Source organism: Falco naumanni, chromosome 18 (genome assembly GCF_017639655.2).
Source record: "Falco naumanni isolate bFalNau1 chromosome 18, bFalNau1.pat, whole genome shotgun sequence".
NCBI lineage: Eukaryota > Metazoa > Chordata > Aves > Falconiformes > Falconidae > Falco > Falco naumanni.
This window is the reverse complement of record NC_054071.1, coordinates 4,929,593-4,956,616: the sequence shown is the minus strand read 5'-3', so window position 1 is coordinate 4,956,616 and position 27,024 is coordinate 4,929,593. Positions and strand designations below refer to the sequence as shown.

The window sequence follows — 27,024 nt, the reverse complement described above, 5'->3', positions numbered from 1 at the left end:
GACTGCAATCTGAACCCAGCACTGAAAGGCACATATCTGATACCCTGTACAAGAGCTATTGTGGATGCTGCAGTGCAGATGGGCAACGAAAGTGGATTCCATTTGTCATGGATCCTAGGATCAGACTGGGAAAAGGAAATCGGGGAATAAAGCAGATCCTTGTCTGCTTTTTAGAAAAGGAAAAAAAAAAAAGAAAAAAAAGAAAAAAGAAAAAAAAAAGAAAAATGGAAAAAAAATACTGGCTAAGGTTTTCTACTCTCCCTCCCACAAGCAGCTTTTAAAAATGCCCATGTTAAACTGCAGATTCAAATGCTGGTAATATCAACAGCTGCATTAATAAAAATGAAATGAAAAATAGTCTCAAAACCCTGCACCTCCTCCGTTTTTTCTTGGCTTATTGCTGACAATCTAGGATAAGCAAGGGACCGTTCCTCAAAAGCAAAAGTCTCATTTAAGAGGAAATGAGAGATTCTGATCCTTCATGTGAAAATAAAGACGTTGCATGACCGGGGAAGCAGCAAACAGCCAATTAATTTCCGAGTTGCCCATCAGACTGTTACTACTCTATTGAAAAATAATAATAAAAAAAAAATTAATGGGTTCCCCTTTTACTGGAAAGACCAAGAATACAAAAAGGAAGTATTGGGGAATGTTTGACACCATTTTATTAATCTTCAACTGCAGTGGAAAAATATAACCTTTTACAAGTGCCGTCTTGTGTAAGCTCAAGTCAGTATATATATATTTTATATAAATTTATTTTTTCCTTTTTTTTTGTTTTTGAAGTGCAGCAAGAGACCAATACCACATTAAATTTGATCAAATAAAGAGCACAAAAGGCCAAGCAGTTTCCAAATGGCATTTTATCAGATTTTGTTTGAACATTGAATTTATCCTCATTTTGCAATCCAAAATATTACCTGAAGTTTTATTTTGTTTTTCAACTCTTTGGCACAATTTTTGTGGGTGTTCGGGCTGCTACAGTACAAGTCAGGAGAGATCTTTCCCTTTGCGTTCTCACTGCCAATTCGGAGCACTTAATGTTTGTTTGTGTTTGTTTGAAGCCTGAAAAATCTTGTTAGACAATTTATTTCTATTCCCTCTAACGCAAGAGTTTTGTTTTTCCCCCATTTCTACATTCACAGTTGAACAATATTAAGGAAGGAAAGGCGCTTTGATGAAACGAGATCATGAAAAGCGTCACTCAGAACGGGAGCTCTGAACATTCGTCAGTGTTTCCCTAAAATAAAAAGCCCTAAAGAGCGACTTTCCTTTTTTTTTTTTTTCTTCTTTTTTTTTCTCTTTTTTTTTTTTTTTTTTTTCCCTCTTTTCTTTTTTACATCTCTTACGCTGCATCAGTAGACTGAACTTCGGTTAGTTTATGAAATGCAACAGCTAACCCTTTTTTATTATTATTTTTTTTTTTTTTTTCTCGGGAAAAGATAAACTGCAATGACTTGAAGTTGAGAATGTGGATACCGCCTCATTCACACACACTCACTCCTAGACTGAAAATCCTTCACCCCCTCCTTTTATCCCATGCACCGACAGCATCGTGTGGCAAAGGTGACGGCAGGCGGCTGGAGACCCCGGCTCCGTCTCTCTCTCCAGCAGCCAACACCAGACCTCAGCCCAAGAGCACCACAGCTGAACCCAGTTTTCCTCTCCTCCAAACCGGCCGCTCCCCCCTTCTGCGCCGGCCACGACGGAGAAGCCAGTCCTGGTCTGTCGGAAGAAGAGACTCGCTCGTGACTCGGCCAGGGATCGCTCGCTCCCTCTTCCCGACGGTGGCCGACGGCAGGTTCCCTGCGCAGGTCAGTGCTGCTGCTGGGGCTGTGGCGGGATTTTCAATGTGGTGTGTTTCAAGCCTCACTCACTCATCCTCTCATTCCCAAACATTCAGCATCCGTGCACACTCCTCACTTCCGGGTTTTTTCAAAAGATTGGAGATTTCCAGTGGGGGTCTCGGGTGTCATCCCAATGGTAACAGATCTGCAAGCAGAAAGGGCTCATCAAACAAGAACCCCAACACCAGGAAAGCCCACGCCGGGGAGGTCGGACGAGCAGAGAGCGGGGAAAAATTGACTTTGCAGAAGAGAAAGAACAGGGGCACCGAGGAGCTTCTCGGGAGGGGGCGAGGAAGCTGGAGCAGACACACCATCACCCCCCCCCCCCCCCCCCCCATCTGCTCTTTTCAAAGGGCGCTTTGGCAGAACCACAGAGCATCTCAGGTGGGAAGGGACCCCTAAGGACCACCCTGCCTCCAACTAAACCGTGAGGCTGAGAGCATCACCCCGGCGCTCCCTGGACTGCAGGTAGGACCGAGGAGCCGAGGCTTGGATTCCAGCGTGCCTGGAGGAGCGCAGGACGCGCAAGGGCGACGCACCCCCCCGGCGCCAGCCGCCCTCCCCTGGGCCGCCCAAAGCCAAGCGCCTTCGCCGCCTCCCTGGGGCTGGTGTTTGTCCTGATCGACGGGGCTTGTTTACAGCAAAATAAACCTGACCCAACCTTCTAGAGAACAAGGCTTTTGTGCGGCGGCTCTCCCAGGCTCAGGAGTTTAGCCGATTTTATAGTTACGCCACATGAAAAGGTGGGTGGGTGTGTAAAAAGAGGTGGGTGTCATCCCTTACCAAGCTTGATTCTTCAGTTTTCTCAGTTCTTTAGTTGCCCAGGTAGCAAGGGTTTTTGTTTTGTTCGTCTTGGATCTTCTTCCTTCAGTTAGCAGTTCATGTATCATGGGTCTAGCTTCTACTAATTTCAGTACATCTTTTCCAAACGCTGTACACAAATCCCTGAAGAAGAAAGAGAGGCTTTGAGGCTGAGCACCGCAAACAGATGTGCCAGCACCACTCCGATCGGCTCTTGCTAGCAAAAAGAAATCTGACTCACAGCTAATGTCCTTTTTAAAATGCTGCATATGGTCACTAATTTCAGCAGGAGGAGAGCTGAACAGTTCTCTGAAACTGTGACTAACCGGAGACATTCAATCTCCTGTCCAAAGACCGATGTCCCCAGTGTTGCCCGTCAGCTCTTCCTAAATTCAATAGAAAAGATTAAAACACCCTGACCCGAGTTCCTCCGCACCCAGGGCATCGAGGGTGGGGCGTGTTGTTTTTAAGCCCAGGTCATCCTGGAAAAAACCCTAGATCTGGCCGGGATTCCTGGAACACACGTCCAACTTTCACTCCTACCTACTGGTTTTCACCCTGTCAGCTGAAGGACCCTCACCCTGCGTGACCCGCTTCACACCTTGGGTTAAACATCCAACACCAGATGGTAAAAAAACTCCAACCTGATGTTAAACGCTTCAGACAGTCATAAAAACGCAGCCTCAAACATTTAAGGCAGTTGTACAAAGATTATTTTTTTTTTTTATCTACCTAACGAGCCTGCTGTCGGTTGAAATCAGATCAGGATGCTTACCCTATGAGTCCGGCAGCACACGCCACTACTCCGTCGGTGTGATCCTCATCTCCAGCGATGTGGTCGATGTAAGACAGAATAAATTCTACTCTGGGCTGCACCAGCATCACGTCCGCTGAAAGCAAAGAGCTTTGTCAGAGCGGGGCGAAACACGGCTCATGCCCTTCAAAAGGGACCCCAGCCCACCCCCGGGCAGGCAGAATCGGACCCTAGGCACGCTCTTGGAGACGGGGAGGGGAAAAATTGCCAGAGGAAGAGGAATCGTAAGCGAAGGGCTCTAAACCCACTCCCTGCTCACAGCAGCGGAACATTCACACCCACACGGATGGGAATACACGAGGCTGTGCCCATGGACGTGACAACAACCGTGAAGCAGCTCGTCCAAGCAGAGTTCTTCCTACCTCCCTTTGTCATTTTGGGCACAGAGCCGACACGGCAGCACAGGCTACTCACGATGGACGTTTTCTTGGTCTCCTTTCAGTCCCTGGATGATGCCGGTGTAAGCTTCCAGGCAGCCCTCCCTCAACTCGTTCAGGTAATCCACCATGTCGTAGTCGGACTGGGAAGGCAACGGGAGAGCATCCTGCAGCAACGCCCCGGAGCGCGGGCACAGCGCTCGCTGGGCCGGGATTTTCACGGAGCGTGCCCTGGCGGCTTACCTTATCGACCTGCGCCTGGGAGGCCTGCTGCAGGGTGTTCAGCACGACGTCTAGGTACTTCTTAAATTCTCCTCCGATGGCAAGGGCGATATCGCCGAACACCGAGAGGATCTGAGGCTTCACAGACCGATGAACGTTTTCGTTCTGGAAGAGATTTCAGCGCCCTCCCGTTGGACTTCTTTTGAAGCGGGAGGGGGGGGGGGAGCTAATACATCAAGACACGGCCTTGAAGTGTAAATCCTTACCCCCAATAAATCTGGATTCCATTCAAATAGTAAGCAAGAAAGTTGTCAAACACAAGATCTTCAGAGCATGCCTAACACTTCTGCTTCTCCCACCTCCCACTTTCTTCTCAGCGTGCAAGCCAACTGTTACTAACTGGCTAATGAGAAGGTAAACACTCACCCCCAAGTTCTCCAGGAGCAGCTGCATAACCTCGTCGCAAAAAGGCAAGATGTTGGATTGCAGGGCTCGGCACAAGTCACCCACCAGGCCCACCGCAGCCAGACAAACCTGCAAACAGAACAGCAAGAGAGACACCCACCCAGTGAGTCAGGCCTCCAGGCTCCATCCCCAACAGCTTATTAAAGCACCGAGCAGTGGTGCAGCCATCGCACCGCCAAGAACCACCACCCTCATCTCATCTAGCTGATGAGTCCGTCCCTGCTTCCTTTGTGTCACACAGCTGCAAAGAGCTTCAGCCAAGGGGGGGGGCAGGAGATCCAGCCGCCAAAGCGACAGGTCCCCGCTCTGAACAAACGCTGCCAAACGCAGCAGCCGGGCGGTCTGAACACCCACCCCTCGCCGAGTGCCGTGCCTTGGCCTTCTAAAGGAACCACAGCGCCGGCAGCCACCTCTTCCCTCACCGAGGCCAACTAATATGCAGCCACCGTGAAAACCGAGGGGTCACCACGAAAGCCTTCCACTAATTAAACAGAGCAGAGACTAAATTTGCGCATGTGGCCAGTAATTAGAGAAAAGTCTAGGGGGCTCCGGTTTTGGTTTCATCACCAGAAGCTGTGGTGTCTCACGGATGCACCTGCTGAACCCAGCACCTGGGAGCAGAGAAGGATTTAGATGTTGGGAGCATGGGGCTGCCTGGTTTGACCTCTACCTGGTACTCGGCATAGTTCTTCAGTCCGATGCCAAGGAACGGTTTGAAGGCATCCATGTACTTCAGAAACTCTCCACCTAAGACTGTGCAGGGAAAATATTCTAGTTAGAAGAAAATCCCAACCTGTGACGTATTTGCTGGAGTTCCACAAGACAGAAGCCCACCGTTCCATCCCACCCAAACCCGGTACCCGCACCAGCCACAGAAGCACAAGAAATGAATTCTCCACTAGACATCACGCGATGACTGAGCGTCAGTGAAACGTGTCCATCTGGACTAAACGTTTGAGATGAAATCGCTCGATCCCTTGCAGGTCTCTGAAGGCAGACAACCCCCTCCTGCGCTCAGGAAGGACGTCGAGATCTTCCCAGCCGCGCAGACCCAGGAGAGGGATGTGGCAGCACACTTCTGACAGCGCCCGGCACGGTTACGTTGCACCAGCTGAAAACTCTACGCCTTTTCACACGGCTTTATGGCCACAGCATCTAACATCTTCCTTCTGGGAAGAGCTGCTCAGGTCACGCCCGGCGCTCTGCGGGATGTTTCCATTTAGGCAATATCCAAAGTAAAATACTTCAGCTCCCACCTCCTCAAGTCACTTGCATTGCCAAGACCACGCACGCAGCCTTACCTATCCCAAAGCGAAATTTTTGGCTTGTGTCCCAAGAGGATACCCAACTTTCACTTTCACTTGCTGGTGGGCTCACAACGATCCCACCCAGCCTCCTCATTCCCTTCCCAGCTTCCTCAGGCAATCCCCCTGAACGCTGCCCGGGTACCCACCACGGGCTGGCTCTCCGGCACGTGCTACTGTTGGCAGGAACAACTCCAAAATGCCAAAATTAAACTCTGCCACAATTACAAGGTGCTCTGTGTCCTCAGCAATCAGACACGGAATTGTCCAAGGCCAGGCTGGACGCGGCTTGGAGAAACCTGGTCTAGCAGCAGGTGCCCCTGCCCAGGGCAGGGGGCTGGAAGCAGGTGGGCTTTAAGGTCCCTTCCGCCCCAAACCATCCTGTGATTCTACCAGAAACGGGTCCTGTCACCTGCCCAGAGCCCCGCAGGCTAGCCAGGGTAACAGCCTCAGGAAAAAAGGAGGATTCAAAGCAGCATCTCTACAAACTCATCTCCCTGAAGGTCATTTCCAAATCACGCACGGCTTTCATCGGACGAGGCAGGAGCGTCAGGCAACGAGCTGACGTACAGCCTTCCAGCGGCGCCTCAGCTTTCACACCTGCGTCCCTAGAGCTCCGGATGACGCCACCGCCACCAGCCTCTAAGCCTGAACCACCGAGCTCAAACTGCCTGGACCACCACAGCCCAAACTGGGCTTCCTTCGCCCAGCCCAACCCACTCCAACGCCCACCACTGCTGCCGTGACTTCTTCTAGGCAAGAACGACGACTGTAAATCCGCCGCTGACCAAACCGCCGTGGGTCACAGGCAGCGGCGAGCACTAATCGTTAAGATAACGTCGAATCCGTCCTGCAGCACCACGAGGAGACCAGGTCCCCGTCGGGCTTGGCCCTGCGCAGTGTTTTTTCCTGGCAGAATTTGCATCGTAGCTACATCATGAACCACAACCGACCCATCCGATCACCGACCGCAGCCCAGCCCAGCCAGCCCGCCTCGGCTCCACAGACGTGGCGAGACGCGTGGTCACAACCGCTCCTCAAGGAAAACCAGGATAATGTTTTTCAACGTGTTTTCAAGCGGAGAAGGCAGCGAGGCAGCTCTGCCTCCCCCCGCGGCACAATACTGACCTTCCACCAGGGTGCTGACTGCCATCAAGGCGTCCTCCTGCACGCCCCCCGAGCCCGCCGTGCTCTGGAACATTCTCAGCAGAGATGCCATCACCACATCCGAGATCTGCAAAGCATCCTGGTGCTGGACCTTCCGGAGGACATTCTAAGTGGGAAAGGAGAAAAAAAAAAAAGAAAAAAAAAAAGATTGTCATCGCTTCTATCTATGCGAGGCTGGCTCATGCCTTTACACCCCCTGCGCTAGCTCCGAACACTCGTGACCACGTCGGGCTGCTAAAAGCGAAGCTGCTGTTTGAACTCTGTGGCTGCAAAAATATGCTTTGTCAGTGCAAGCGCAGAGTCCCATTCATTTTAGCCGCATTCAATTTTCCAGCTACAGAACAAGCTGAATCCACCTTTCCTGCTGCATAGGCTATTCTCCAGGCTTCCCATTTCTAAGCTGGCATTAAATGCGACCAGCCCAAATTTGGCCCTATTAAAAAAAAATAAAATAAAAACTGCCCTTTTCCATCGCAGCAACGTGACTGCGATCTCCGGCTGCCAAGTATGGGTTGCACATAAGCTTTGCTTCTAAACCACGGAATTAAAACTTCAGAAATGCTGCTTGTTCAACTCCGACACAAGCGTGTCCTTACCGCTAACTGCAGTCAAACCTCTCCCAGCCAGGATGAATGGAGAATAAATTAACATACAACCAACGCAAAATACGTTTACAGGAACGTGTTTAGCACCGAAAAGCAAAACTGATTTCTGGAGAGAGCAGAGGCAGTTCTTACACACTTAGACACAAGCAGAGCAGGCTGGCGAGCCCACATGTGCTCTCTGTTACAGAGCAGAAGGACCACAGCAGCATCCCCAGGTGAGTTTATCCCCAGCTTAACCTATGCTCTGCTCCCACGGCACAGCTCTGACCACCCCCTTCCAGCATGTGAACTACAGAACACAGCTCTGACAGATCCCGATTTCAAATAAATTTGCATTTCCTATGAAACGAGAAAAGACTGATTGCTTAACCTGCGGAGGAAAATAATGATTTCAAGTCTGCTTCTTCAAACTGAGTCACTCCGAAGAGATTGACTTTGACTGTTTAAATAATTGGTCTTGATTTTCTCATTCCTTTTAAAGATTAACAAATGTTTTTCCTCTGGTGGATGTTCAGAATTTTATTTCCAGCAGAAGAGGAAAAAGTTATGTAACAAAATAGTGTATTTGACTATGTAACACCAAAAAGAGTCTCTCTGCTGGCTTCTGCCGAGTGGTACTTAAGGATCTGCTGCAACTAATGGAAATACTGACGGTTCAGATTTTGCAATAATGAAGAAACACAACGTTTACAAATTAGAACTAGCAGTTTAATTCCACCTGTCCTACGCTTCCGACAGGCAAACAACGCCGTCCTGAAAGGATCGGTGATCACGCTGGGCCAAAAGGAGATTCCAGTATGGAAGCCTCCGTGTTAAAGCTCATGGAAGGGCAGATTATTCCCATCTACCCATTATTTGATAAATTATCCCCAAAACTGGCGAGTGGAAGGAACTGCTGATGCCGTGGGCTTTTGAATGAGGAGGATGGAGTTACTGGTGTCTCAAAACAACCTGGAGACAACCCCCCGGAGACCTCCTGACCTCGCTGAAGAGGACGGGAAGCAAACCCAGATACAAACCGGCTGTTGTCACCTGTGGGCGAGGAAAAGGCTCTTGCGCCTGGGCTACGAGGAACGGCAGGGAACCGCAGCGAACAGGCACCCCCCCACCCCCCCCCCAAAGGGATAAATCTGATAGAGGGAAGTGCTCTGCCCTGCTTTTATTTCAGGTTACACAGCGCTCCGGTTACACCTCCAGAAGAAAACACTCCTTTCTTCCCCGAGCTGCGCTGACGCCGAACCTGCGTCTTTATCAGAGTTTTAAAGCTCGTCACCGTTAATAAGCTAGGCATGACAGCACAGGAGCACCCCTCCTGCAGCGCAGACAGGAAAGCCTCAGCATCAGACACCACGTGAGTTCAGAAAAGGCGAGCTGAGGACTCGCCTGAGCAGTTTGGGGGGCCAAAACCCCCCAAAGTGGCTGTTTTGTAGGAGTGAGGGGAGGAACTGCAACACGCTGGCACTCCGAGTCACAGGGGCCCTTCATTACCAGATGTTTAATTTCAAGGGCACTCAGTGCATTTTAATTAGTGCCGTTTTAAATAAGAACACCAACCACAAGAGGCAGATGAACAAATTAAAGCCATTATGGAGTTTTTTCGTCTGTGCCAACCAAAGTGATTGTTCAGCCTGTAGCCACCTAAGAGCCAATCTGAAGGCATATACAATCTTTACCATGCTGCATACGGTGTTCTTTACCCATATTGCCCTAAATTTCCCGAGTCCTGTTCCACTGAAGCCTTCTGAACCTTGCATCACCTCCCACACATCAGCTGGGACACAAGATCCAATTTTCTTACGCAGAGCTCGTCAACAGGACCACGACTGCGTCCCCAGGGGCACAGAAACGTCTCGAAAAAATCACCTCGCCCATACCCGCGAGTGCAGGAGATGGGAACTTACCTGTAGAGTAGCACAAAGAAGAGACTGAAGATCATTGAACTGGATTCTGTCAGAAGTGCTCTGGATATGAGACTGAAAAAGAACAAAAATGCCGCACGTGAAAAGCCTGCACCACGGTCCGTGCAAGCCCAGCAGATTTTGATGGCACTAAGAGTTCCAGAGATTCAATTCTGAAGGTTTCTTCCAATTTAAGACAAGAAGTGCTGTTCAGAAACTTATCAATATAAAAAAAACAAAATACCACCTTATACCATACTATACGCAGTCAGCACCAAAACCTTTTTTTTTTTTTTTTTTTTCTTTCCTTTTTTTTTTTTAACCCCCTACACCAGATAAAGCCACCACCACACCTGAGTTTCCTCAAACTCCTCACCGTAACGGGGGTCTACAACCCGGTTGCCCTACCTCCATCTGCAGCACTTGCTGAAGTCGTTCCATAATGACCAGAGTTGTCTTTTGGACAGCAGGGTAACAGTCCTTGGCACTGTTTTTCACTATTTCCATCAGAGATTCATATGCAGAACTCCTCAAGTTATTCTGGTGTCCATCAGGCCTGTAACAGAAGGAATACATTTGCAGCTCCCAGTGCTCAAGCTTGCTTAGAAACAGAGATTTTATTTTTTTTTTAGTAAATCGGTAACAGCTAGATTTTAGTGTTGTGACAAGCAGAAGCACTTGCACGCCTGTATTCCAAGACTTGAAAGTAAATGAAATTTGTGAAGCCACTTTTGGAACTTTTTTTTTTTTTTTTTTCCATTTGCTGTTAATAATGACTTCCAGGATCTTCAGGCATCGGCAGCAAGTGCAGGAAGAGAAAAAAAAAAAGCCTCAAAGCCACCTCTCCCCCGCCTGGGAGGAGATGGTCTCGGGAGGTGAGCAGCATACATTACACACCGCCATCCCTCCCAGCCGTCAGCGAGGGTGTCAAATTTGAAATAAAGACAGCTGAAATCTGCGCTAAGATGACTGATGGGCTTTCAGAGCCTTGAGCTAGACACCACGCTGCTGGTCGGATGTAAATTAGACGGGAAGAGTTTAGACTTTGAACCGTTCAGACAGGGACACCGCGTAAGGAGAAGGAGTCCTGCAGCAAAAGGCTTCAACAGGCGCCTGGACTGATCCAAGGATTGAACTCCGAGCTGTCAAGATGTATCCTGCCTCGAAGGTCGCATAAAACTTCAGTGTTACCTTTAGTTTTTGCAGCTGCAGAACTGAGATAAGTATTTTGCCTCATCTCTTTACGCTTCAGTTTAGTTGGGCAAAGGAGGGTACCCAGCCTAACCGGGTCCTCACCTCCTCCGGGAGCAGCCGGTGCTGATGGGGTGGATGTGACGCTACAGCAACAGCCATGGCATGGAGCCAGCACAGTAAAACAACTGGACGATACGGTTTGGATCGTCCTAGTTACGTCTTGCTGCAATCCTGATTATCCAGCGGCCTCCTAAGCCAACCTGGAAGAGGCTCTGACTAAATGTGCGTAGCCTTCAACTGCGCTCAGAGGCTTCGAAGTGCAACAGGGAAGGGGCGCTCCTGGAGAAACCCCCGACCTACTAAAAGCAGGTACGGACAAACCACCGAAAACTCATCCCGTGTGAACGGCTCCCTTCCCGGGGATTAGCATTCAATATGCCACATGATCCCAAAAAAGCCCGATTCTGATAAAACACCATTCGGATCTAAGCTGCAAGAGCACCAAGAGCCTGAAGTAATAATAATAATAAAAAAAAAATAATAAAAGCATCTTTGTAGAGTTGAAGCCAGGCAGTTTTGTATTACCTATCTGCAGTCTCCAGAAGTTTCTGAACTATTAGCTCAAACGAAGAGGATAAGCAATAGGTTGCTGGTTCTTCCTGATCATCAGCTACGTCTGCAGCTTCATAGGCAGCTTCAGCAAGACTAGAGAACGCCTGAAACACAGAAGCACCGTTGCGATTACCCAGCTGAGTTCACCCCAAAAACACACAACCCAGCCGCTTTCTAACAAAATCACCCCAAAGAAACCCCCCAAACACACGCAGGCTTAACAGCTCCCGCCACCAACAGCTAATTGCCCAGGGCACAGGACTTGGTGCAACGGTGGCCAAATTTTCCCAGATTTCCAAGGTAACGTTAACGGCGAGGCAGCATTACTGGTCTCGATAACTGGTAGCTGCCAGGATCAAACGGGGTCAGGGGCAGATTGACTGGACCTCACGGGGTACAGACAGACTCTACCCCCTCCCCAGCATCATCATCATCCCAAGTTAAAATCCCGGTTTAGACAGGGCTGCGGATTGCTCCGCTTCCCGACTGCGGAGCACTCGTAACTGCTCGGAGACAGGTGGCTCAGAGGAGCTGAAAGCCTCCGGACTTTCATTTCAGTCTAAAAAACACATCGCAGTCGTCCTCTTCAGAAGACAAAAGCCACAGCTACGTGGACTTTTGCCAGGATCGACGGATTGGGGAAAAGCTTCTGCGCTGACTAGAAGCCTTCAAACCTCTGGAATATGAAGAGAACAAATTCTCTCATTTCTCAAACTTGTTTTGACACGCAAATACTCATCTCTAGCTCAGTTCTTACTGAGCAGCTCTCGTAAAAGGCAGTAAGGGACACAGCCTCTTCACAGCGAAAAATCAGCTCTGCTACTCGGTAGTAGACGCGTATCGTGATGACGATGGGAGTGAAGTTAGCAACCCAGCCCGAGGGACTGCAGCTCTCCAAGTGTACCAAATCAAACCCTCCTGCTCCTCAGTTCAGCCCTGGAACCACTGCAGACACGGGCTTTGGTGATGGAAAACGAGGTGTCTCGCCTCTCCCTTAAGATGAAGCGAACAACCCAGCTGCCCCCAAGGAAAAAAGCTAAACCCCAGCGTGCCTGTTCTGAACAGCCATCGCACCAGTTCGCATAGAATTCTCAAACTGAGGGCAGCTTCTACGCCCAGCGAACTTGAGCAGTTTCCTCCTTAAAAAAAAATTAAAAATCTGTTTTTCCCCTTTACTCTTTCCTACCAGAGCCACAAAGCAGCCCCCAGATAATTCAGTTAACCACACTTGCGTGTGCTGGGTGACCGAGCCATGAGTCACCTCTGCCATCCATTTCAGCGTGCATTACACATCCGCGTGTGTATTCACGGATGGGAAGATGAGCTGCATCCCCCTCGGCGCTCGAAACTTCTCTCGGGTCCAGCAGCCGCCTTACCCAGCAGACGTTGGAGGCCACCCTGGGCTCCGCGCTCAGACCTTCCATCAGACACTGCAGCAGTGGAGCGAGGTAAATGTCATTGATGGCAGCTTCGGGAAGCATCTCACAAATCCTGCCCACGGTCCAAGCAGTCGTGTCTCGAACCACAACGCTGGGGTCCTTCATTAATTCTATTAAAGTCGGCATTGCCTGGAACGGAATCGCAGACAGGAGAAGGATGAGATCACGCGCGATACCTGGAAATATGAATTTGCTGCTGTTTCTGGGTTTAGCATATCCCCTTTGAGCTACCGACGGATGGGACAGTCTTGATCCAGTTGAGCTGTTGTTCTGGTATTTTAAGATTCATCAGGTTATTTCCCAGGGGTAAGACTTGGGAACTGAGGCACACGGAGTCAGGCATCCCGTCGCTGCGGATCAGAGCTCCGTAACCAAACCACCCACCCTAAGCCTGCCAAATCTCTCTAAAGCATGATCAAAAGGTGGGTCCTTTTGCTTTCCATTAAGAACAGCAACGTGCAAAGCAGGCGTCCTCCAAATAAAGCAGAAAGTTTTCGCTCTACAAGCCTCCAAGGGAACGCAATAAATCTTACCTGTATGACTAGTGGTTTGAGCTGGTTAGGCTCTGGTCCTTCCAAAATGCACCCAAAAGCCATCACAGCCGCATCTCTGTATCGCCAATCTGGATTTTTAATGTGTTCTTTAATAAAGGGCAGCACGTGAGGAACAATGTCGTCTTCGCAGCAGGTCGCCAGAAGCATGAGGCAGACACCCGCCGCTTTGCAGGGATTCCAGTCGTCATCATCGTCGTTTTCATCCTAGCAGGAGAGCACCCCTGGTCAGTCTTGGGGAAAATATCCCTTCCCAATCACAGGCAGCAGCATCCTGCTGGATCTACTGCTCCCTTATTACCAAGTGTTATATTTAGAAATTAATTCCGGTCTGGAAGTGCTAGCTACATCTCCGGCAACCCGAGTTACTCGCATCAGCCACACCTCATCCACCCCGGCGTAAGGCTGCTCGCGCTTTAGTGACGCACCAACAGCAGCCTCATGCATCTTCCAAATCTGCTCCTCTCCCATCGAGGTTGGGATTTTGTTCCTTTGATCCATGCCACCGCCTGGCGCAGCAGCCCACTGTACCGGTTAAATAGCTCATTTCCCCGGGTGTTAGCTCAGCCACTTACCAAATTCCTTTGAAGCTGTGTACCTGCCTTCTCTCATCTGTTTTATCTTTCCCCTTTTAACAAGCACTTCAGAACCTCCTGCAATTTAATCTCCGCATCCGAGCGGACAGGGAAACAATTCCCTGGACTCTAAACAACAAAAACAGGGAAACAATTCCCTGGATTCACTGAGAGGACCGTGCGTTTTCCCAGTTCATTGCAGGAAGACAAATGAACTCTATCCTGTATGGCTTAATTAACGGTTTTATTTTATAATTAGACCTGCTGTAGCAAGCGATTCCATTAATTTTGATTAGACTGTGAAACGCAGTCCAAATAAGTCCCTGTGAAGGGTTTAACGGGCACTAAATAAACACGGGCCTCACCGTCCAAGAAGTAAAGCCAAAGAATTCCAGAAATTGGATCTCAAATGACGCAGAGAGTGCACGTCGGTTTTAATTTCACAAACGTTTCATTAGGAATACAGATAACTACCAAACCCCTCCAGAAACCATAAATACAAGCATCTGTTAACAGTATTCAGCACGAAAACGACCCTGCCCGCAGTCTCAGCCCTAAAAAACGATGCATCGCTCGGTCGGTGGTGCGTGATGTGATGCCTTGGGGCAGACCGAGGACCACCACTACAGGTGCTCTTCAAAAACGACCCAAGGGGACCTAAAGCACCTTTGGGACCAAGGAGTCACCTATGCAAGGGAGCAACGGCCTCCACTGACAATTTCTTCCTCCGTGCAACAGCAGCATCGCTGCCCCAGAACTTGCCAGCAGGCGCAGGAGGTGGTTTCGGTGGACACGCAGTGGGGATTTCGCAACTCACCTGTTTCGTTAACGTTTGTGTTAGAATCGGGACCAAATACTGTAGCGCTCCCTTCGCGTAAAATTTGCTAGTGTGCTCTGGAGGCCTTCCTTGCTCTGCTGCCTAGAAATAAAAGGTTACAAAATGATGCTCAGTGGCTACATAGGCACAAGGTCTGAATTACCAACTGCAGTAGATGCAAATTTGTCTTCTGCACACTTTCCTCCCCAGCACAAACCTTACATTATCGTAAGACACGGGAACCTCAAGGACACCCTGCACCCATGCCAGTTAGATATTCCATCAGCAAGTTCAATTTGGCATTCCATACACGTAGAGAGCCCCTCCTCACATGGCACAAATATAAATATTTTCAGTTTGAAGTTATGTATAATTAACAAATGACCCCAAGCAGAAGCAGCAAAAGGTCTGCAGCACATAAACTAGACCTACGTGCTGCCGCCTGTCCTTTTATCCTTGCTATCCTTACTCTTTTGGGCATTCAACATAAATATATATTTAGCCGCTTTTAAAGATGGATATGATTCATCTAGAGCCCTTCAAAGTTTAAGCTATTATTGATCTCTACAGCTAATTTATGCAAACAGCATCTGCATGCAGAACAAGACCCCAAATTCCTCTCCAGCCCCATCCATTGTAAGGGATGATTACTTTCATTTCATCCTATAATTTTATACTTATAAATAATGTATTATCTAGAATGCGATCAATCTTTTTGCGCACTGGAGTAGGACCAAGTCCCTGGTGCCTGTAACAGACCCCGTATTTCTTACATGTTGGTGTAACAGAGTCTGCCAGGCCTCCAGGAGAGCAGGTAGTTCAAGGAACGCTCTCCGTTCTGTGCGGTACGTATATCTCCATTCAAGATGCTGTCTTAATGAAGCAACAGCTCAAAGATCTTCAGGATACCGAGAACCTTCTGGTATTATACTATGCCTAGTACACACGCTTAATGCACGTTTGGGTTAACCTCACAGAAGCAGCTCGAGTTGACTTTTGAAGGCTAAAATGGAATCAGGTAGCTGTCAGGTACCGTTTGCAGAAAGCTAGCACTCGGGTGTCACAGCGTGTTCTCATCAAACCTGTCAGAGAAGCTTTATCTCCAGTAGTTTCGATTCCCAGCTAGGCTGGCAGTAAAACCGTTTTGCTCACTTAAAAAGGCAGCTCGTAATCTAGTGAGCAAAAGGGGCTGTATTCAAGCTACACGAAGAACTTTGTCAGGCTGCAGAGCCTACGAAATAAAGAGTCCTTCAAGGGAACGCCAAGCACAGCCCCTGCGCAACGTTGGCTGCGAGCTCTGTGTCTGCGTCACCCACAGCCGAGCCCTGGCTCCGACAGCCGCCGGGACCCCGGTGAGCAGCTACAAACCCAGGCGGGTGGGCTTCCCGCAGCTGGGGGCTCAGCTTCTGTCACAGCCATGCGTCACGTCGCATCGGAGTGGCGCACGGTGCCCCGTCGCGGACCCAGGCGTGCCGCACGGGGGGCTCCGATGGGCTCTCCCACACCATTCCACTTGGGAGAGCGGCAGGACTTCTGCATGTGGTTCAAAGACACGGGCTCGGCATTCCCAAAGAGAAGCTCACGGGCGTTTGGAGCTCACCTCAGACGCCTCTATAGCCAGGTCCATCTCCTCATCGCAGACGTTTGACCAGAACTCTATCCCCTGGAGAGCCACCTCATCTATGTCACTTTTCATTGCTTCGATAGTTATCTTGAGAAACAAGAAAGCAAGGAGGGGAAGAGAAGGACATCAAACAAGTTATTTCTCCTGAAACACGTGCCCCAACTGATAGGAGATTCAAGATTGCCTAAAATTGGATGCCACGTTAGTTATTGTTCCCAAAAACAATCTCCTCATCTCGAGGTTTACCAGCCACCAGCACCTCAGGAGGGCTGCAGAGCCAGTCAAGCAACCTGCACTGTCCTGACTTTGGGAGTCTCAAGTCCGAAACCCCGATGTTGGTTTTATGGATTTTGCTAGGAGAGGGATTCACAGCGTGCAGTCGCAGCCGAAGAAAGAAAAACAAACCAGGATCGAAAGAAACTTTTCCTCTGACATTAGGACAAAGGAGTACGGGGAGATCAGGCAACCGCACACGAGAAACCCGAATACTGAATACTCACAGCAAAAAGCGCAGGACCCATGTACGTCTCCATATACTGATAATAAAGGGACATTATCTTCACCAAATTCTGTAAGGCAGCCACTCGTACCTGCCAGAGTAGAAAATGGATCAAAGACGTGACCTTTCCGAGCGCTTTCAAAACCAAGCAGCTGAATAACCCAGCCTTCCTGCTGATTTAGTTTCCTCCTTACCTAGTAAAGTCTTTCATACGTGACTTAAACCCTCCTAGTAGTTTACTGCTTCTAACTTTACAACCCATTTTGTTTGAGCACTTACATGTGCACCAACGGTTTAACAGAATTACTGTTTATTTCAGGTAACGCTTTTCAACCGTTTGTTGGTGCTGGAGGTTCTAGCCTGGATCCCCAGAAAGCTGCAGCGGCAAATCAAGCATTTAATTTCACTCACCCTCGTATCTGGACACTGCGTTGCTTCACAGACTACTTGCATAATAAAGTGCCTTTCAGACTAGAAGAAGAAATAAAAGAACGTTAGAACTGCCTTACAAAAATCATTAGAAGCCTTTGCAAGTCCTCCTGTGGAGGGTGGACTTTGAGCCTGGACTAAGACAATCACACCCATGCAGCATTTCTAAAGATCAAGGAACGGTACAGGTACTATTCACTGCAGTATTTTAAATAATTTCTTCTCCAAGAGGAGAATCCCAAGCTTCCATTTTAAAAAGCCTTAGATACAGCAGACCTAAAGACACCAGCTTTTTGGGGGGAGAAGAGAAAGCCCTGCTGTTTCCTGAAGTATTTCAGGAATTGTTCAAGAAACCTCAAAGCTCAGTCAGGACATAAATTCCTTGCGGGGCCGTACCTCGATACTTGCATTTGGGTAGGAAGGAACAGACTTGGGCCCAGGTTCTTTACGGTCCTGCAGCCCCGCAGAAATCCACTCCGAATGGATCGTGCACCTCCCACCTCAAACTCTGAAAGACCCTACCGGATCCCCATCAACCTCCACTGAACAGTTGACCAGGGAAAGGTGTCATTAAAAGACCTTCTTAGCTGAAGGTTCAACATTAATTTCATCTTCCCCACGCTCTCCCTGGTAGAGACCCAGAGGATAGACTTAATCCAAGAAAAAAAAAAAATCTATTTATTTGTCTGTTCTGAAAAGACCCTGGTTCTGAAGACTCTTGCAGGCCTTCCTCCCCCAGCGATTTTCAGAGGCAAAATTAAATCTGGATTGCTGCCACACCACTCGAAAGAAAGTGCTGATCCAAGCTTGTGCTCTTACAGCAGCATTAGAGTTGAGTTTGATTAGGAAGCAGAGCATCTCATAGGCTAAACTCTAAGGTCAGTTCAAATTTAACCAAAAAACCCCAAAAAACCCCAACCCAACGACGCTCCCTTTCCATTGATGAATCTCTGAAGATTCCCACAGCGTTACTCCACCACCACAAGAACATCCCGGCTTTACAGAAATGAATCCAAGTCTCAGTTGCAACAGAATTATGCATCAAAACTCAGCGTGGTGCATGATTTCTCATCATAGACCGTGGATTCAACCCTGGAGTTTTAGGTCAAGAATCGGGACCCCCTCACCTCTTTGTCAAAGTTTGCTTTGGTGAATTCCAAAGAGTTCAGGAGTGCGTTAGTAGCTGCTAGCTTCACATTGTTGCTGGGCTCTTCCTTTCTCATTCCCTGGATGATGGCTGTCAGGATCTCATTGGATTTGTCCTGAAGCTGCTCTGGATCCTAAAAGAAGCGTTGATCGAGTTATTTGCCAGCTGAATAGCCTTCTCCACATTTTAAAGCACTAAGTTGGATCCTGAAATCTACAAGTCGAAGTTTTAAGACGTTAAGGCCAAGCAGCCCTTTGTTCACTGGCAGGACCAGAAGACAACTGCAAGGAATTCGTACACCATTCCACCTCTACAGGTTCTGGGACAGGGAAGAGGAGACTGAACTGAGCACAAACACTCCAGACACTCAAGGTGTCCATGCCAAATCAATGCCACTGTCCCAAGTAACAGCCAACAAGCTCTAGACTGCTTGACTTCATTCCATCAGGAAGGTAAAACACACGTGACTGATTTCCAGCTCCTTTATACGCTGGGCAGAAGCCCATGCCAGCAGTTGTGGTTGAGATTTTTATCGGTAAAGTTGCCAATTTTTTTAGATCTAGGGCAAAACCACATTGGTGGGACCAGCAGCAAGGACAGGGAACTGTTAAGCATGTATGGCTTCAAGAATAAAGCTGGGAACATAAGACTAAAGGTTAATTTTTCTTGGTGGTGAATTTAAAGACCGCGAGATGCCCAAATAACGGAGTTGTTACATCAGGATTTATCCAGCAGTAGGTTCCCAAACTCCCGTCACAAACTGTATCACAACGTGAGTAACAAACGACAAAGCTCCAAGAGATCTTGGTTACAAAACACCCAACCAGCAAGCCAGGGTATCCAAAACTCCGGAGGCCAAGGATACAAACCACCCGAAGAAACACGGAACACGCGCTCACGCCTTGCCCAGACTGGCTACAAACAACCTGGAGCTCTCCCCACACGCAGCTGGGGAGCTCCTCTTTTATTCCATCCACCCTTCCACAAAGCAACCACCCCCTCCCCTCAGTAAAACCAGTCCCCTGCAGCCTGATGAAAGCACCAAGCCGAATGTTTCTCTTTCCACCTCACTACGCCGGAGGTTCAACCAGCGACATGCGGCACGTACGTTCTCCCAGGCATTCAGTGGCACCAACAAAGCAGCAGCCACTCCTGTTTTCCAGTGGTCAGGCAGCGCACAGGGTTTTTGCACGGAATCTACACAAGACACTTGATGCAACTCAGGGCGATGCTGCAAGCTACGCTGATAGAACCGCGAGACCTTTTGCAGAAGGTGCCTCAGAGCTCAACATTCCTGCCCGCGCATCAAAAATTCCTAAATTACGAATAAAGGGAGTCCCCACGCAAGACGAGGGGAGCTGTCAGGCTTCCCCAACGCAAAAAGGAATCAAATGATTATCACTCATCACATTTGACACAAGTGGACGTTCAGCTGAAGTTTTACAACAGCAGCCCTCACCGTCACACGGCCGCAGCGACGTATAGATTTAAATCTGCACCTTATGGAAGGTGACCTGGATTTCAGCTGCGAAAGCGGGTCAGTCCGTTCAGACACCATCCCCGCGCGTTTACTGCCCATCGCTCTGCCAGCACAGAGGCATCCTCCGGAGAAACATTAAAGGACAGCCAGAGGGAAGCATCAGAGCCTACGGGGCGTAGAGGTGGGAGAAAGGGAAGGCTGGAAGAGAGAACGGTGCTGGGGAGAGGCTGGGCCAGCACTTAAAACGTGCTCACGATAATACTTCAAATGTGCCCACCATAACACTTAAAATGTACTCACGATATCCTGACAGATGTAGCCAATGGCCTCCAACGTCGACTCTTTCATGTGCTCCGTACTGTGCTGGTTCGTAACGTTCGCTACCAACTGGGGAATGAGTTCAGGCCACTGATTCATGGGGATCTCTGCGCAGGCGATGCCGGCCACGCACTGCGAGGCTGAGCTGGGCCGGTACGTTTCTGTCCCCAACGTTTGCAAAACCTGCGGGACAGATCAGCAGGCAACGGTTTGATGTCAGTGACCGAAGGGAAACGGGCGCTGCCTCCCCACCGAAGCCTTCGCTCGGTGTTACCCAAACATGACCCCTCCCCAGTAAAGCAATTTGGTTTTCTGCTTTCTCCTGCTGCAAACACAGCCGTGACCACGGGCAAATCATCTCTGAAATGAACGCGGCCACGGCTGCCCCTTTCAGGAAGCCAGATACAGCTGTGCCATCACACGTCCTTCTACCACATCCTTTAAATCCCGGACATAATGCTACGCGCCGTAGCGCGCAACGATGACTCACCCAACAATTCCTCCCCGCTCATACTACAAAGCAAAATTGCGAAAGCTAAACAAACTATGGTTTAAAAATCCCCCTCCTCAAATACCGGGCTGTTTATGCCAAGATAATCTGAATAGGGCTGAATAATTTCCTTTCATTTTAATAGCAATCAATTAGAAGAATGGTATTTTTGGGGGGTATTCTTCAATAACTGTTTCTTAAAAATATGGAGGGGCGTGCATTTTTCAGCACTGCCAGTTATACGCCTTCATTTTCCATATATCCACTTAAATACCGTACTCCTATTGTTTCTTGACAGAAAACAGTAATGAACTGGTTTTGTTAGCACCAGTACCCACCACCACAGCTCCCATTCACAGTGTAAGTTGCCCCTTCGCTATCACCACCATGCTTGCCCCACCTCCTTCTGCTAGCTGCAGATTCTAGCAACAGAAAAAATATATGTAAAGTGTGCAGCCAGCTCATATCCCTCTACAGAATGCTGCACACCTTTGCTCCCCACCAGCCAAAACCCAGCAGGGAACCACTTCTGCCATCGCAAATCCTGAATGTCAGCTATCCAACAGCACAGGATTCATCAGGCAAATTCCCCAGCTGCGTGAAAATTCAAGAATATCATTTCCCCTTTACAACTTGCAAATGTTTGACCCTATTCTACTCGTAGAATTTGCTAGGTCTCATGTAAACACGTGTGTTCGGACACAGAGCACGCCTCAATGACGTTAACGTGGATTGTGAAACAGCTGGGGAAGCTGTTTCAGTGTAGGAAGAAGCCAACCCCAGCCCAGCTGCCATCACCCCATGGGGAAGCCGTGCCCATCAGCTCCCACAGCCGCACAACTATTCGGAGGCTCCTTGTAAAAGCCTTTATAGGTGTGGACTGAAAAGCAGCAGCCTCGTACCCGCTGCCATGCTTTTACCCCGATACATGCACAGAGGAAACAAGCCACGAGCACCAAAGCGCCCAAGCAAGTGCAGGTGATGCTGCTTGTGTCAGAAAAGGGAGCAGCCAGCAGAAGACCCCTCGGGTGGGAAAGGATGGGCACGACGTTCATTGCTCACCACCACCCCCCCCCCGTGAGCAAGCGACAGGCGAAGAACCTGAAATCACAAAACTTACATAGTTCTTTACTTCCCTGCGGGCGTTGGCGTCGATGGCGAGCCATCTCTGTTGGTACTGAGCCTTGATGTCGGGGTCCTTGGATGTCAGGGAGTTCTTGATCTGCAAGCCGGCCGCCACACGGGCAACCTGGCTGTTGCCGGGATTTGCCAGCACTCTGGACAGTTCCACCAGGAAGGTCGGCTGGGGAGAGAGCAGGGCTCAGCGCCCACCCCCCTGTCCCACCCGCAAGGGGACAACCCCCTCCCCAGCCACCCATCGAAGAGCCCGTGACCCACGAGGAGCTCCTTCTCCACCAGCCCGACAGCAAAGCGCCGCCGCCGCGCGAGGATGGCGGCTCTATCCCAAGATTACGGGCGTTAAGCTCCTAATTAGAACCGCTGGAAGGCAACGTAAGTACGCACTGACTTTGCTGGGTCTTTTTTAGCTTATTCGAGAGACTGTTACCTTCCGTGCTCCTGCCTGCTTTAAGGATTCCTTTAAATAAACTGCTGGGGTCATATGCCAAGATATGTATTTTCTGGATGGATATCAAGCGTGGCAAAGGGTAACTCTCTGCCACCTACTTCCTCGCTTCACAGCGAACACCCAAACCACCATCCAAGTGCAGTCAGATGCTCCTCTGGCGCGTTACAAATAGGTTTGCCAGGATGACAAACTCCCTTTTCTGCATTCAGAGGTGCACAGACATAGATGAAGACGGCTCCCCGCAAAAACCGGGTCCACAGGGATAAAAATACCTGACATCCATGCCACTTGCTTTTGGTGCGAGCTAGTGAGAAATGCCTCCGCATTTAAAACCCCTTCCCGATTTGACAGCTTTACATTTCAGAGGCTTCCGCTGGGTACAAGGCACAGCTAAAGTTTCAGCAGCGAAGCATTTCCATTTCGCTGGCCCTGGGAAGCGTCTTGCCGAATCAGAAAACCTTTCTAGGAAATAGTGGAAACAGCTGCACCGCTTTCAAAGCCATCTCACACCAAGCAGGAACACAGTTTTCCTGAAAACGTTTAACATATAGTCAGACGTAACCCACGTCTATAGTCTCTGTAACAACTTCAGACACATAACAAAGGTTTTAGGGCACCAAAAAGCCCTTCCTAAAGCTAACTCCAAGCCTTTCCTAAAGCTAACTCCAAGCCTTTCCTAAAGCTAACTCCAAGCCTTTCCTAAAGCTAACTCCAAGCCCTTCCTAAAACTAATTTAACTTTCAAAAGCCCAGCACCCTGCACTCTGCGTATTTTGGAAAAGCTGGGCTTGATCATTGAAAAAAATCTTTACTTGGGCTATCCATTGCTCTTCAACATGGAAATTGCAGAATTTGGAAACAAAAACTGCAGGACCACTTGAAGTGATGGGTGTAGGCTGTTAAAGACACTGATATTTTAATGCAATAGATAATAAAACCCTACAAATATACCACACGAAGCCACTTCCCAGCCATCAGGATTGCTCACGTTTTATACACCGATTTTAATGAAAGTGGGGAACCATTCAAAAAAAGTTCACAGGACAAGATAAAAACGTTGCTGCCACCTTTGAGAAGAAAACTGTACTAAAACGCAAAGGTGAAGAAGCGTCCTTGGATTTCTCACTCATAAATTAGCAATAAATAAATTAAAAAAAAAAAAAAAAAGAGAGTGTCTTTTCATGAAGCTTTAAGAATAATTTTAGCTAAAACAAGAGAAGCACCACATTAAGGCTTCCAGCCTTGAGACTCAAAGCAGATGCAGATGCGTACGACCTCAGCTCCCACACCCACAGAAGTGTCAATGAAAATCTCAGAAAAGGGTCTAAATTAACAACGGGGAGGAGGAGGAGGATGACGAGGAAGAACAAGCTGCTCTGCAGACGCACCTCCATCAGCTGGGAGGTCGCTCCCAGCCCTGGGCGCAGAACCTCTGGCTCGACCCCGTACCTCCTACCCCTTCCCACCCACCACGGACCTGGGGGGGGGTGGGGGTGGGGTGGGGGGAGCAGCCCCCAGCCCCACACCCTGACCCTCCTGCCTCATCCTCCTGCAGCGCCAAGCCACTGAGCACCCCTGCCACCTGCGGGGAGCCCCTCAGCCCCTGCCCTTCCCGAGGTGGGACCGTCCCACATCCCACCAGGTCACACGCAGGTCCCAGCACAAGTTCCGCTGGCTGCCCCGACCTGCCTCTCGCCAGGCTGCAAGTCTAAATGAAATTAGTGCATCCTTCCTGCAGAAATTAGTGCATCCCTCGACTCAGGATGATGAGCAGCCCGAGCACATCGCCCCGAAACTTCGCGTGCACAGATCCAGGGGGCTTATTGGGGGTGGGAGGGGTGGGAATTGTGAGATGTAAGAAGCAGCAATTTAGGGAATTTTGACTCAAACCCCAGGTTTAGCACAAAGGCTCCATCAAACCTGATACCAGGGGACATGGCACACCCCTGAAAGCGGAGCAATAGGAATAAAGGTGCCGTGACCCCCCCCAGCCCCGCGGAGGATGCCCGTGCTGCTGGCCATGGCAAGGTGGGTGGGAGACCCCCATGTCCCCCGCACCAAACCCAGCCCCGGAGCAGCTGCAGCACCATCACACCTTGACTAAGCAAAAATCTCCCTGGATCCCTGCGAGCTCAGCGCCCCCACCCCCCCAAACCCCGGGGGCACAGGGGGGAATGGGTTGGTTCCCGGCCCCCCCCCCCCCCCCCGTTTTGTTTTTTTTTGCTTTTTGGGGTTTTTAATTTTTTTTTCATTTTTTTTTAAATTTTATTTTAAAGCGGGTGACGAGGAGCACCGCACGCCCAGCGGCTGCCCAGCAGGACCCCCGCCTCGGGCTGCGCGCCCCCCCCTTCCCCTCCCCGCCCGCCGCCCCTGACCTCCCCTGACCCCCCCCCTCCCCGGGCCGGCGGGGCTCCGGGGCCGCCCCCACCCCCCAGCGGCTCCGGGGGGAGGCAGCCGAGCCCGGGAGCGGGGCCGGGGGGCGGCGGGGCCGGGGGGCGCGGCAGAGCCGGGCGGCGCCCGGGGCAGCGATGGCCGCGGCCGCACATGGCCCGCGGCCGCTCCCGCAGCCGGCACCGCCCACCCGCCCGGCGCCGCGTTCCTATTGGCTGGGAGGGGAGGAGGACGCGTTGCTATTGGCCAGGCGCGGCGGCCGGGCGCGGGCAGGGTAGGCTGCGCTCCATGGCGGTTCGGCCTGGCCGGGCGGGGCGGGGGGGGGGGAGGGGAGCGCCCGCCACCGGCCCCGGCCCCGACCCCAGCCCCGCCGTCCCCGGCCCGGCCCCACCGCCCCCGGCCGCTCACCAGGTTCTCGATGGCCGCCTGCTCCAGGAACTTCTGCGCCGCCTCGAGCTCGGATCGGTCTGCGGTGGGGGTGGGGGGAGGGGAACCGGCGTCAGTCAGCGGGAGCGCAGGGCCCGGCCCTCAGGCCCCAACGGCAGCACCGCGGCCCGGCCCGCTCCCCACTCCGGCCCCGGTCCCTCCCGCCCCCGGCCCGGCCGCCCCGCGGCCTCCCCGCCGCCCACGCCCTGCCGGGGCCTCAACCGCCGCCTCAGGGGTACGCGGCCCCCGCCCCGCCCGGTCTGGCCTACCCGCCCCCCTCCGCCGGCCGCCGCCGCGCCCTACCCGGCGAGACCGTCTTCTCCAGGATGGTGATGAGCTCCATGGCGGCGGCGTGGCGGCTCCGGCGCCGGCGGCGGGAGGCGGGAGGGAGGGGAAGGGAGGGGGGGGGAGCGGGGCGGGCCGGAGGAGGGGAGGGAGGGGAAGGGAAGAGAGCCGGGCCTGCCCCGCAGACGCGGGAGGGGTGCGCGGCAGCGGCCTGGCGGGGCGGGGGCGGCGGCGGCGGCAGCTCCTGCTGCTGCGGGTGGCGGAGGGAGAAAAAGGGGCCGCGCGAACTAGGAGGCGCGCGCGCGCACACCGAGCGGGGCGGACGGCGGAGGGATACCAGCCGCTGCCCGCCGCCCCGCGCCGCCGCGCTCATTGGCTGACGGCACCTAGAGCCGCTCGCTCTGATTGGTGGATAGGACCGGGGAGCGGCTATTGGCGGGGAGCGGAGGAGGAAGGACGGGAATGGGGCTTCCGGCGGCGCGCGCGGTGATTGGGCGGTGCCGGGAAGGGCGCCCCGGCGGCGGCCACGTGGGGGCCGCGCTGCGGGCGGGGGCGGCACCGGGCCCCGGGCCTGGGCACCGCGCTGTCCCCCCATCCCGCTCCCCCAGCCCGCCGCGGGGGGGCCGCGTGCTGGGCCCTAGCCGGGAGCGTGGAGCCCGGAGCCCCGGGAGGGACCCGGCCCTGCCGGGTTTAACGCCCCGCCGTGTAACGGAGCGGGGGGGGGAGTAACGGCGTCCCGCAGGAACCGGCGCTGCACGGTGGGGACGGGACACCGGTGACAGCTTACCCCCCCCCCCGCGAGGCCCCGGTAGCTGCGGCGGTACCGCCAGCAGCGTCCCGCGTTTGTGTGTATGCGGGGACCCCCTGGGGCGGCTGGGACCCCCGGCTCCCCCGGTCTGGCCCGAGCAAAGGGGGGCGCACAGCTGCGCCCCCGGGGCTGGGGAGGCTGGAGCCAAAGCCAGAGGGTGGGGGGGTGGCTGTTGAGTGAAAACTTGGGGGGCAAATAAAGGAAAAATGAAAAACTGGGGGGCAGGGGGGAAGGAAAAAGGAAAACCTGGGGGGGGGGGGGGGGGGGCAGAACAAAAGTGTAGCTGAATAATTAAAGGCACGTAAAGACAGCCTGTGTGAGTGGCAGGGCTCTGGCTTGCTCATCAGGAGAAAGCAATTAGTAACACAATCAGGCTGCTTTGTGGGACTAAATGAATACCAGGGCCACGGAGGAAGGGAATGACCTGGCAGGCCCGGGTGGGGGCCAGCAGCTGGGGGGCCGGGGGGCTCCGCTCTCCTGGGCAGCCGCGCTTCCCTGATTCCTCATCATGGTTCCCTGGGAAAGGGCCGCACTCCAGAAAGGGGATGGGGTCGAATGCAGCTGCCTCCGAGCAGGGAAATGTGGGGAAGGGGGGACGAGGACGTATAGCTGGCGGCAGCTGTGGAAAACTGAGTTACAAATACTTGGGAATAGTTGATGTTACTGGTGTCACAGCCTGTCCTGCCGGCCGTGTTCTGCACCGTGCGGCACACCCGGAGCCAATCCTGCGGCCCAAGTTTCTGTTGCAAACAACCACATTTATCAACCGGCTGTGAGAAGGGTCCAAGACACGAGAAAAGTACCGGACGCGTGAGCACCGCGGCACCTGCCAGCCTCCAGGTGCTCCATGAC

The 27,024-nt window shown here is 51.7% G+C and overlaps 1 protein-coding gene across 2 annotated transcripts; it reads right to left on the bottom strand.

The window, feature by feature from the left end:
• Nucleotides 1-648: 648 nt before the first annotated feature.
• On the bottom strand, nucleotides 649-25,671 carry KPNB1 (karyopherin subunit beta 1). Of its 2 annotated transcripts, XM_040617340.1 has the most exons (22): nucleotides 25,383-25,669; nucleotides 25,062-25,120; nucleotides 21,796-21,978; nucleotides 20,168-20,368; nucleotides 18,368-18,520; nucleotides 17,223-17,282; nucleotides 16,813-16,902; nucleotides 16,289-16,399; nucleotides 14,689-14,790; nucleotides 13,279-13,503; nucleotides 12,683-12,874; nucleotides 11,280-11,410; nucleotides 9,909-10,056; nucleotides 9,504-9,575; nucleotides 6,959-7,103; nucleotides 5,197-5,279; nucleotides 4,488-4,595; nucleotides 4,083-4,226; nucleotides 3,877-3,982; nucleotides 3,424-3,538; nucleotides 2,631-2,792; nucleotides 649-1,992 (listed from the first exon to the last, which is right to left on the bottom strand). In XM_040617340.1, coding segments are annotated over exons 1-22 (2,631 nt in total). In that variant the 5' UTR covers nucleotides 25,423-25,669; the 3' UTR covers nucleotides 649-1,991. The 2 variants fall into 2 exon arrangements, with proteins under 2 accessions (XP_040473274.1, XP_040473273.1); XM_040617339.1 differs by lacking the exon at nucleotides 649-1,992 and having other exon boundaries at nucleotides 2,627-2,792; nucleotides 25,383-25,671.
• Between the last annotated feature and the right edge of the window lie 1,353 nt (nucleotides 25,672-27,024).

Excerpts from the sequence above, each read along its gene's own strand:
- KPNB1 (XM_040617339.1), bottom strand. The coding sequence starts at position 25,422 with ATGGAGCTCATCACCATCCTGGAGAAGACGGTCTCGCCGG. Across the intron at positions 11,411-12,682 it reads TGGCCTCCAACGTCTGCTGG|GCGTTCTCTAGTCTTGCTGA; the intron begins GTAAGGCGGCTG and ends TCTGTGTTTCAG. Across the intron at positions 5,280-6,958 it reads AGTCAGCACCCTGGTGGAAG|TCTTAGGTGGAGAGTTTCTG; the intron begins GTCAGTATTGTG and ends TTCCCTGCACAG.